Source organism: Propithecus coquereli, unplaced genomic scaffold (assembly GCF_000956105.1).
Source record: "Propithecus coquereli isolate 6110/MARCELLA unplaced genomic scaffold, Pcoq_1.0 Scaffold56, whole genome shotgun sequence".
Lineage (NCBI taxonomy): Eukaryota > Metazoa > Chordata > Mammalia > Primates > Indriidae > Propithecus > Propithecus coquereli.
The window spans coordinates 2808551-2820838 of NW_012151507.1; the positions used below are offsets into that span (position 1 = coordinate 2808551).

The 12288-nt window shown below is 39.9% G+C and overlaps 1 protein-coding gene across 1 annotated transcript in view; it reads right to left on the reverse strand.

Moving 5' to 3' along the window:
* SLC19A2 (solute carrier family 19 (thiamine transporter), member 2) overlaps positions 1-11758 on the reverse strand; it is a 19682-nt gene extending 7924 nt beyond the window's left edge. The window contains exons 1-2 of the mRNA XM_012657808.1: positions 11317-11758; positions 4351-4953 (exon numbers count right to left, since the gene is read on the reverse strand). Coding sequence (XP_012513262.1) covers positions 4351-4953; positions 11317-11520 — 807 coding nt within the window. The 5' untranslated portion in view covers positions 11521-11758. The remainder of the gene's footprint in view (positions 1-4350; positions 4954-11316) is intronic.
* Between the last annotated feature and the right edge of the window lie 530 nt (positions 11759-12288).

Here is a 12288-nt window from a genome sequence, read left to right on the forward strand (position 1 = left end):
AGGCTGGTCTTGAACTCCTGAGCTCAAACAATCTGCCCGCCTCGGCCTCCCAGAGAGCTAGGATTACAGGCGTGAGCCACCGCGCCCGGCCGAGATCCATTAATTTTAATGGACTACAGCAGAATTTTACTGTTTAGCCTCAGTTGCCTTAGGAATAAAACTTAGAAAACATCTGTGACATCTAAAAATTAAGGATATTGGAAGGGTTATAAGAAATAAAAAGTATATTCCTGGAAGAATGAAACTACTAAAAGAATTGACATATGTCTAATAGAAACTCTACCATAAATTGATGCATATATATTAAGAAACTCTTAGTTTCCTCATCTGGAAAATGGAAATGATAATAATAATACCTATCCACATAGGACTATTAAGAGTTAAACTAGATAATGCATGTATTTACTATAAAGTAATTAATGTTATTGTTATTGCACAGTTAAAAAGTCATGATAGACATAAAATCACACCCAGTTTAATAAATTTAATGATTTAAGATAGATATATGTAATAATAAAATCTGCCACACAAAAGTTAAGAACTTGTCAATCGATTATCTGGTCATTCTAAAAGAATAAATAAGGCAGCTGCTATTCATAAAAATCAGCACCTCTGGCTGTAAACTGCTGGCCGCCTTCTATGCTGCTCTCTAGGCTTCTTCAAATGCTGAGTTTATATCAATTATACTTTCTAAAGAAGCATTTGAAATATTACCTTTTACATTTCTTGTTAAATTACACCTCTCAGATTTATTTCCATTACATGAAAACTCTGAGCTGCTTGTAGTTGGCATGCAGGCTCTATCTAAATAAGTGAGCGTCACTGTGTTCCAAGGAGCTTTCAGAGTTTCACGTGGGATGAAGAACAGGCTCAAGTGGGTAAGAGTCTCAGACCCACAATGCATTCCTGTTTCAACCAGAAAAGCTCAATTTTTACTTGTTTATCACAATAGGCATCTAGTTTCAGATTTCATTTGGAGAAAAGGTTTTAATGCTGTTTTATATTAAATAATTTTTTAAAAGCCTAAACAATTACTTCCCTCTATCAAGGAAGGGAAGTCTCTACTGTCGTGGTTTTAGGTTGGAAATTTTGACTGTGCCACTTCCTACGTGCCTTTGAGCAAGTTACTTAAATAAGCTTCAGTTTACTTATCTGTAAAATGGGGAAATACCTATATCATAGTGTTTTAATAAGAATTAAATAATATAATGAATCTAAGGTGCTTAGCACAGTATCTAGAACTCAAGTCAAAATAAATGGAAGGTGTGATAATGATGATGATGAAGACCAGGGGTAATTAATTCAAAGAGAAAAGGAAAGATTATTCTATTGACAACCTCACAAATAAATGACTAAAGGTACAAAGCTGCTGTTTATTATTCATGTCTAATGATGACAGTAAAAACAGCAATTACCATTTCTTGAGTACCTACTATGTTTATTAATCTTAAAGCTTTATATTGTCTTGTTTAATACTCGCAAGAACCCTATAAGGTAGACATGTGTATAAGGAAACTAAGACTCACAGAATTAAGTAACCTGCTCAAGAAGGAATGGAGTTTGGACTTACTTCTCTTTTTCAAAATCCACTATACCCTGCTGCTAGAAATGACATTATTAAATACAAAAGTGGAAGCACTAATTTTGCTGGTATAATTGTTTATGGAACCCAGACATGCATACACACAAAAATTCTAATAGTAAAAGATGTCAATCTGCAGAAAAAAGCACGGCCATATTAAGAGAATCATTTATTAGGTATAAATTACATGTCGGGCCCTGTGCCAAAGAAGTGGTTTAATTTGTATTTTTTTTTGAAACAGGGTCTCACTGTTTTGTCCAGGCTGATCTTGAACTCCTGTACTCAATGGGTCCTCCCGCCTCAGCCTCCTGATAGCTGGGATTATAAGCATGCACCCACAGTACCCTGCATCATTTCTAATATATGAAGATCTCAAAATAAATCAGGTTTAGCTATAAGCCAAGTACATAATGAGTCCAGTTCTGTGTGGGAAAGAAAATCACAGGCTTTGGTGGCTCTTACTGCAATGTCAGCCTTTGGCCTAAAGCAATAGGCTGTCTTTGAAAAGAAGTCACAAATACTCTAAGGTAGCTTGTAGAGTAGGCTATCATTTGGACTCCTACTTTATTTTCCCTTTCTAAAAAAAAAAAAAACATCAAGATGAAAACCATCCACCTACCTACCTACCCACCCTTCAATATTACCACAATTATGACTTACGGCTTAATTATTGGTTTTGTCAACTTAAAATCGTCTGTGATCCCCAGTATCCACATTCTGACTTTCCTTCAACCTTGCCAAAGAAAAACAGCAGCACTTTAAAGTCCAGTCTCTAGAGCTGCCAAGCAGCACTTCCCCCTTGCTTTGGTATTAGCAGCGGAGCCAAGGATATCACAGAACTGACTTGAATCCTAATTTTGACCACACTGTAGCCAACATTATGGTCCTGACAATGTTGTTACCTTGGTGACAGAAATTTATGTTGCAAAGTACAGAGAGAAGTGAATCGCATATATGCTCTAAATTATGTTTGGGAGTATATCTGTGCAATTCTGCCTAAATTGCTAATCTCTGATCCCAATCCTTACCTCTAAAAGAATGAGAGGTCTTGATGAGGTCTAGTCCCTTTTAACTAGATACTCTGACTATTCTATGACCTACGGTTAGAATCATTTCTAACCCTAAATTTTGTAATTCTTCAGCTTTTAAAATACTGATACTTTGCATATCTATAAATAATAAATTTCAAGTTGGTCTAGGCCAGAGGTTTTTAAACTGCAGGTCACAACTCATGAGTAGGTAATAAATTGATTTAGAAGACAGTGACCTGTATTATAAAAAATAGAATGAAATGTATCAGAATATTATATTGTAAAATTTTTGTTTCTGTTATATATAAAATACTTATGTATGTACTGATTGCTATGTAAAATGCATTTCTTACTATGTTTCTTATTCATATTAAAAAAGTTTGAAACACTGGTTTATAAAAATCTTTTGAACTATGGTAAATATGTTAATATTTAAAATATATATTTATAAATGTATTGTATGTATGTGTATTAATTTTAGCTAAAGCCACTGTAATGTATTTGAAACATAAAAAAAGGGCTCTTTTTTTCCTGCTACATGAGATCAAATGATTATACTTCATCAACCCTTTGATGACTCCAGTGTCACCTAAGAAACTATGAAGGAACCAGCATTTCATTGCTATTTAATCCCATAGTCTTTCTTACCAAAGCTGCCCACAGGTGCCCTGGTAATCAAGGTGAGTTTCACAATGACTGTCACCCAGGCTCAGAAGGTGACCCAGACTCTTTGGGATGATAACCTATATTTCAACTAGTAACCAGAGGTGAAAAACAGAGGTAGGCAAAAGAGAGTAATTTTCAATGAAAGCATAAGATGCCATGTTGAAACAATTGGGTTAACTTCAGGAAAACAGCCAAAGACTCTATTCATGGTGGTTCTTTATTCTCATCCAGCCTACAAAGCTTATAGAGTTCAGTTTTATGTCTGACGGAGCCCATTTGCAAAGCTGGAATGTTAATAGGCTTATTTTCAAACATGTCTCAGGAAAACTAAGACTACAGTGTGGTTGGAATGAACCTTGCCTCTCGCAGCTTATAACCTGATAAAAAGGAAAAAAATATTTTATAAAAAATATGGGTGAGTGGGGGAGGCAATTTCATCTTCAAAGCTAGACAGAATGGATGGATGAGTTATTTTCATGTGATTCCTCTTTCTTCCAAGATATAGCTTCATATCACACTTTTAATATTTATTCCAACATCATTTTAAATTGTTTTCTTGTGATTCTCTTCCTCTGTACTACTCATTATTACCCCACTTCAGCAAATTGTCATTTGAAAACTAAATAACAAACAGATATCCCTTCTAGCACAGAAGAGGAAAATAAATTCCTATCCTTAAATACTTTAGGTTTCAAGTCAGAAACTAGATCTAAATATTATAATAATACTTTACTGGAAAAAAATTATCTGAATGTTTTCTTTACATACCAAGCACTGGGGATAGAAAGATGAAGAAGACACAGCCTCTGCAATCCAAGACATCTCTGACACAATATAATGTTATCCGTCTGACTTTGGAGATCATGCACTCCAGGGAAAATAAATTTGTCAACCCTAATATAAATAAACCCTATGTTGAATTAACGAATGAATGAACCAATGAATCAACTCAGGATAAAACATGAATCTAAATGAATACAAGATCCAGCAAGACGGAGTTTCCTTTCTGTTTTTTCACCACTGGTCCAGCCCCCATAGTAACAACTACAAGATATTTAAGGCTGAGCTTACCGGTTCCTCCACGGGAGGTTCCTCCATATTTAGAGGGATTTTTGACTCAATGTCCTCCCACCCAGGAAGGTGGTTAGAAGCTGGGGTGTCAGTAACAATGCCACCATTTTGTACCTTGATGCCATTCACTCCCTGGCAGGTGGAAGAAACATGGTGAAAGAAGAGGCTCTTCTGTGGCATCGGCAAAAACCAGGCCACAGCAAAAGCCACAGAAACACAGGTAAGAGAGATGACATTCAGGCTGAACAGGGACCAGCCTGCCACTGAGACGAGGATTTGCCCTAAGACAGAGCCCACTGTGAAGCCCACCAAAGTGGCACTTCGACAGTAACTTGTGACTTTCTGGTACCTGTCCAGGTCTACCACACTATAGATGTAAGAGTAATAGGCAATTTCAGTGGCTGTGGCAATGCCATAGAAGAATTCCAAGAACTGAATGGCCAGCAGTCCCTGGGCATAGAGTAGCATGAACCACGTAACAATAAGGCTGAGTCCCTGCAGCAGAACAACGGGTTTGTAACGGAGGTAGTCTGTAGCAAGGAACACAGGAAACAGCAGCACCAGGTAAGAATAAGTCCATACTGGAAAAATTTCATTGAAGACCTGGTAGAAAGAGAATAAAAACCCATTAGTGATCAAAGGATCTGGAATATTCATAAAGAATTTATTCTTATAAACAATCTACCAATACCTCAACCTTATTAACCAAAGAAACCTTGACAACAACAGTTCAGATAATTGTTCGGGATATCCTTTCCTATCCCCACTCCATCATCTTTTTCCTACCAAAATCCTTCCCATTCATCAAGGCCTAGTCTTTCCTTACCCAGAAAGACTTTGCTGAAGCTGCAAGTATTTGTATCACCACATTCAAAGCTCTCTTATAGTGCTTTGTATGTATCAGTTTCCCTAATTAATTCAAAACACTGGTTCTTTTTTTTTTTTATTTATTTCAGCATGTTATGGGAGTACAGATGATTAGGTTACGTATGATGCCCTTACCCTCCCTCCCCCCCAAGTCCGAGCTTCAAGTGTGTCCATTCCCCCGGAGGTGCGCATCACACTCATTGTTTGTGCATATGCCCGTCCCCTCCTCCCCCTCCCCCCAGCCAACATCTAATACATGTCATTCTTATATGTGCACTTAAATGTTGATCAGCTAATACCAATTTGATGAAAATACTGGTTCTTAACCATGGCTGCACATCTCCTAAGAAGCTTTAAACATTTTGGTTGCCCAACCACAGATATATTTTTAAAACCTCCCACGAGACTTTACTATGAGCCAGGGTTGAGAGCCATTCCTTAAAGGTGGATGCTACATTCATCTGTATAATCTAATAGCCAACAAGGATACTAGGCTCAATAAATGTTTTGGAAATTGAATCACTGTCAATTCTTACTTCTAGTCACAGGATAAGAAGACTTGATCCTACTGTTTGATTAGATTTCTCTGATTTTAGGTTTCATTTCTTTTGGGACAGAGTAATAAGTAAAGACAGTAAATATGTTCTAAAGTCTTGACAGAACAGCTATGTCTGGATGGTAGGATTATAGGCACCTTTTATGTCCTTATTTTTGCTTGTTTATAATATGAAAAAAAGAGAAGTTTTTGTTTTCTTTTTCGTGCGTATTTTAAAATTGGGATACAACATAAATAATCTTTATCATAAGCTTTAAATAAAGAAGATCCCAGCAGAAATTTTAGTTCCTTCACTTTCTGTGTGATAATAGGCAACATTCTTTAGTTTCCCTTAGCCTTAATCTCCATTATCAGTAAAAGAGGAGTAAAATCTGTGTCATGTGGCTGTTTGTTGCAAAAATTAATGAAAGAATACATGTAAATTTCTGAAGACTAGAGGGCCCAAGCTAAAACACAAACCACCTAGGGCCATATGACTTAACTAAATTAACTGGGCTATCATCCCCATTCTTCTAATAACAATCACTGTAGGAGATTTTTCCTTCCTTTTAACAGTAGCCTCAGTTTTTAAGTGCTTTTTGGAAGGTAGTCTTGGTAAGAGGCTGAATACTTTGTAGTGGAGCAATCTAATCCTAGACTTTGACATTCTGGGACCAGGGATAACTTTCTTTTTAACTCTCATATATATCTCAGTTCACCCAAGTGTAATAAGAGCTAATTTTTCTAAGGTTTTAGAGGAACAATAAAATAAACAATTATTGTAAAATCTCTTGCCAGTGCAGAGGACAACTATAAAAGCGAAACATAATCTTCATTTTCTGAAATACATCCAGACTTGATTTCTAACTGCCCATATATCACAAGTGATTTGTTTAATAGCCTCACTTTCACGAATTTTGCTCTAATTTATGTTTGTAAATCAGCAATACCCATTTGATCAGGAAATTTTGTTGCACCTGAATATGCACCTAAAAGAATAATCAAGAACTGTAGAAACGATTCTTATTCAAAAGTGTGAAAATTTTAGTAAATGAAGAACAAAGTGTTGTTGGCTGCATAAGAGGCCTCTCAGCAAAAAAACAAAACAGGAAAGAATAATCTTGAGATAAAAGTGGTGAAGAGTGAAGGCTTCCCTACCACTTTTCACAGTTGTGTTCCAATTAACAACTTCCAACTCCTTTTTAGCCTATGCTTTCAAAGATACTCTCCTTCGGTTTTCTAAAGTTTGAAACTATCTCCTCTGACCCAGCATCACCTTCACATTTTCCCCATCACGTTTTTCCTAATACAGTATCACAAGGCTACTAGCCATCAAAACTGTCCCTTGGAAATGTCCTCTATTGCTCCCTTCGGTACCACATCTTCTTTTGTTTTGGGATTTTGGTTGACCTCTTTCTTCACTCTAATAGTATTGCCTGCACTTAAACATGTTATGTAACTTTCAGTAATGGTTACCTCCAAACAATTAACTGTCAAGTTTTCATTGTGTAAGTCCCATCCTGTTAATTATCAAAGTATCTATACTCGTGAGCCTAATTCTACTCCTAATACAAAACCACAATTTAGATAATGAAGTTGAAGGAAAGTAACAACGACAGCCAATGTCACTGCCAATGACAACTAAAACAAAATTAAGGTTGGGGGGCGGGGGAGAGGAGATGAGTTCTCTTTAAGCTATTCTAAATAAGAAACTTGCACTTGCATTTTCTCCTACAAGAGAATAAACCCAAGATAAAAATACCTTTCACACTATTATCAACATCATAATAACAAACCGCAAGTGTTGTGCTACATCCCATGCTAAGCACTTTATCTAAATTACCTCCATTTAATCCAAACAAGAACCCCAATCATCTCTATTTTACAACGAAGGAAACTTGGCCTTAGAGAAAGGGGTAAGTAAATTGTCCCATGTTATCACAGCTGGGATTGGCAGTAAAAAGATCTGAACCCAGATATTAGGAATCCATCACACTAACATGCCTGGTTTCTTAAATCAGAAAATTGTTACTGATCATCACCTGCCAAGTTTAATTCTACTGCCTGCAGTAGCTTGTTCATCTGCACTGAGGTGCTTCATAGGGCATTCATGAAGAGACAGAGATCATACAGTCTCCAGAGCTTAGCTACTGGGTCTCCACAGGAGATCCTTTTCTCTTTCAGTGCCCCAGGTGGAAGTCATTATACCAGAAAATGCCTTTTTGATAGATATTTCCAATCTCAAAGGGAAACTTCCTACAGGCAAAAATGCACTAATTATGAACACTTTACTAATTGTCCATACCCCAACTTCTCACCTCAGGTAAAATCTGCCATATGAGCAAAGGGAATTAATTTTATTATAATCAAGGTGCCTTTCACAACTCTTTGGATCAGAACTTGTTTGTGCTTTCTTGAGATACAAAAAGTCAAGGGAAAACAGATGTTCAGTTTTAAGCTCTAATTTAGATTTAGACTTTAATTTAGAATCAAGTTTCAATTAAACTATTCCATAAGTACTTATTTGCACAATATTGTTTTCAACCTGTGTGGAGGTGACAAAAAAGAATAAAATGAAGCCTCAGCTCTCCTGGAGTTCTGAACCTAGTGAGGAATATACATATACACATACAGTATTTTATATGGAAACAGGAAATGGAGTTGCTTCTTTGAACGTTGAAGAATGAGAAAGTCAAAGTCTAACAGAAAGATATCAATAGATATTTATGGGAAGATTATTCTAAGTAGAGATCATGTCTTTGAGTACAGGCCATAAGATGAGAGACTGGATATGAGGGACTTATGACTTTAAGATGAGTATGGATGGAGCGTGAGTGTGTGGAAGGTGGCAAGGCATAGATGGGATAAAGAAGATAAGGCTGTCAGGGAGGTAAGAGTCAAACTTTGTAAGGCTCTGAATACCAGGCAGAGTAGATGGAATATTAAAAAAAAAAAAAAAAACCAAAGAAAGGTAATAAATGTCTGTCAAACCACATGATACAACAATAGAAAGATAAAAAAAGTTTTTAAAGACAAAGAGCTCTATTTTATTTAAAGTCTGGCTTTCAACCATCAGCATACAGTCAAATTTTAACCTACTTAAAAAGTGGTATCTGTTTTAAAATTAATGCTTTTCCTAAAATCTAAGGAAAAAAAATCCTTTGAGAGGAGAGAGAGAGAGGAAATTCTTTTTCCCTCTCCTTTTGTCTTTAGATTTAGTTAACAATACCTCTATTTAATCCGACTTGGCCCTTCTGAAGATTTCTGGGGGAAATAAAAACTTCAATACACATGTCACTGAATATGACTTGGCATTTCCTTTAAAAATCATGTAACAACTTTTATTTAACTGTCCAGTACTGAAAGCAAGCACTTAGGAAAATGAATAAATTTTTCTATTTATTTTAGTTATTCAAAAAATCTAGGCTTCTTCACAGGGTGAGCAGAGCCATACTGTGTACCACAATAGAATCAGCCATGTTTCCAAGGTCCTCAGAGAAGACATTCCTTCCCCAGACCACTAGATTTCTCTTCAAACCCTGCCCTTCTCCTCATCTAATTTGCAATAACTGAAGTATGCTTATGTTTTTGTTACACAATCTGCAAATATTTACTGGGCCAGGCACACCTGCTTTATTTTTATACCCCCAGGACGTATTTCACTCACCCTGGAAAGCTTTCTGATAAGACAAGGCACATGATCATGATAGCACATCAAACAGCAACCCTCCACCCAGGGCCCGTGACGAAGCAGACCAGCTTTCAAATATCCACACTGGGAGCATTTTTTTCTCCATGCATTTCACTGTCCCACAAGGTGCACAAACTGTGCAGATCACATGGCAGTTCACGTGAAACTTTGTCAGCTGTTCACCAGCAGTATCATTTCTACCTCAGTGCCTACACCTCGAATTCAGTGGTTGTTTTGGGTCTCCAGAATGATACATTCTCTTATCAGTGCAGTAATTTTCTTTTTGTAAAATCATTCTGTTCACAGGAGGTGGCCCTTTCCACTTTATTATTGTTTTAAACCAGTATTAAAATTCAAACAGGTAATGAATAACTTACAGTCCCTTATGTAGTGATCCATAAGAAGGACAAACAGATGATCTGAGGGTAGGTAAAAGTCAGTGATGCTTGCTAGGGTTGAAACAATGTCAGACACTCAAACGAAACCCTCAGATCAGAATTCAATAATGACTCTCAATTCCCTCTCAAGTGCCCTTGAAAATGAAGGAGCACTGCAACAACAAACTGAACTGCGAGTGTTTATAACCTGCAGATGTGCAAATGATTGGTAGTGCCACCTATTGCTCTGACCTGTTATGCAGTTGCTACTCAAAAGAGGTGACTGACTACTAACCACTGGAGGAAGAGAAAGGTTCAAATGGGAGGAGCATTTCACAGCAACTGGGGCAGAGAGGCAGGGTGGAAGGAAAAGAAGGCACAGGAAAAAAAGAACAGCTAACAAGTGCCCACTCAGCTAATAGTAGGGAAAAGAAGACCAGAAATCAGCTTTTACCCTTTGCTGTGTTCAAGGAAGAGGGTGCCGAATCTGCTTTATTTTGGTCTTGTGGTAGCACTTCAGGTTTAATTTTTTTAAGTATATATAATGTCTTCTGCAATAAGCACGTGCTGGTTTTGAACATGCACTTTAAGAGTTAAACACATTTCTTAAGAACACTATGCATTTCTGAAGTACTTTACTTACAAGTCTTCATCTAGAAAAAAATTAATCAGCAAGTTCTTGATCATGGACTATGTGCTCTCAATTACCCTGAACATGCCAGAGGGTACAGAACCTTCAAAGATCTCACCACGCAGTTGAGAAGCAAAACTAACATCTCTGAACCAACAATTCACAATTTATACTATAATTAACTGCCAATTATGTGATACCATCTGCCTTTATCCCAGGAGATGGGGCTTAAGGCGGGGGCAGAATATCCTTGGGCACAACCTCGCCCAATTAAAAATCAAGACAAATTAAGATGATGGATTCTTGTTGTCCTGTACTGTCCTTACTTGACTTATCACATCCTCCTGTCAAAGGTAAACAAAGTGGGGGAAACACAGAGGGAAGATCCTCTGAGAAAAGTAGTGGCTGCTTACTTTCAGTCAACGACTACTACTAAACCTCTACCATGTTCAAAGTACAGCTTGCTGTTTTGACTTCCCTATCAAAATATTATCCCCTCCTCCCAGCAGGAATTGCTAGGCCAGTCTGGGCAGTCAGGCTAAACCACATTACAGCATCATCAGCATATTGCCTGAAGCACAGGTGCATCGGGGTTCTTGACCCGCGTTCCGAGCCCTTCACCGAAGACGCGCCCTATAAACCCAAAGAAACAGGAAACTATGAATTAATACGGCAAAGAGCACGAAGCCATCCTCCAACTGGGAAAAATCAAAAATCTCTGCCCAGAGCGGCTCTCGCGGCTCCAGCACTTTCCTCGCTCATCCATTCCTTAGCTGCTACGCCCTCCCCACACGCTCCGTCCACCGTCGGCCGCCCCTCTCCCCGCGCCGCCCTCGCCAGCCCGCCGCCGGCCCTCCACGCGCACCTCTTTCTCGGTCAGGTTCTTGTCGGGCCCCAGTAGGTAGGGGGTCAGGAAGGGCTCGGACGGCCTGAGGCTGGCGAAGAAGCCGTAGGCGCAGAGCAGCGCGGTGGGCAAGAACCAGCACTCGCGAGGGACCCGAGCGGTGCGCAGGAGCATGGTGGCCGCCGCCGCCGCCGCCCGCCGGGACACCGGGCGGGACACATCCATCCGGGGCGCGAGGGGCGGGGACCAGGCCCGGCCCCTTCCTTCTCCGCCAACTGGAGTGAGGTTCAGGAACTGCCCCAGCGCGGACACCTGTAACCGTGGGTGGCGCCTTCGCCCGTCAGGGCCAGGCCGTTCTAGGCTCGCCGCCGCCTGCGGCCTCAGCGCCCACTGCCCTAACCCTGCTGCGGACGTCCCACGCGGAGCAGGCAGCCCCGTGGCCAAAAGGAGACTCTCCCTAAGGCCCACCTCCGTCACCGCCTCCAGGCTCGGAGCCAATCACAGCGGACGCCGGGATCTTGCCTTCTCTCCCATTGGTTGATGGCTCACAAGACGCGAATGGCGGCAGTGCGCCAGCCCGCTGGCGTCGTCTGGCTCAGGCGCCGAGGACGCGTAGGACTCCAGTCGGGCAGCACTGGCTGTCGCGGGGACGCGCGCTAGTCAGGCGGTGAGTGTTCGTTCCACACCCGCGGCCGGCTCAGTCACCCTCCGTGCCACCGCTCACCTGTCGGGAACGCTCCCTGTGGGCCTAGTCCTCCACCGAAAGGAAGGCGCTGTTCCATCCAGTCACCCTTTCTCATTCTTAATCACCGTCTCTCGCATGTCCTCTCAGGTTCCGGAGAGACTTAGTGACCGAGGCCCGGCGAAGGTTTAACCTTGGGGCGGGGGAATGCTAAATCTTTACTCTAGCAGCTTTCATGTTTTAAATTGTATCATCCGCTATAGAAAGACACCAGGATTTAAGCGCCCGGGGCGTTTACCAAGACACCAAAG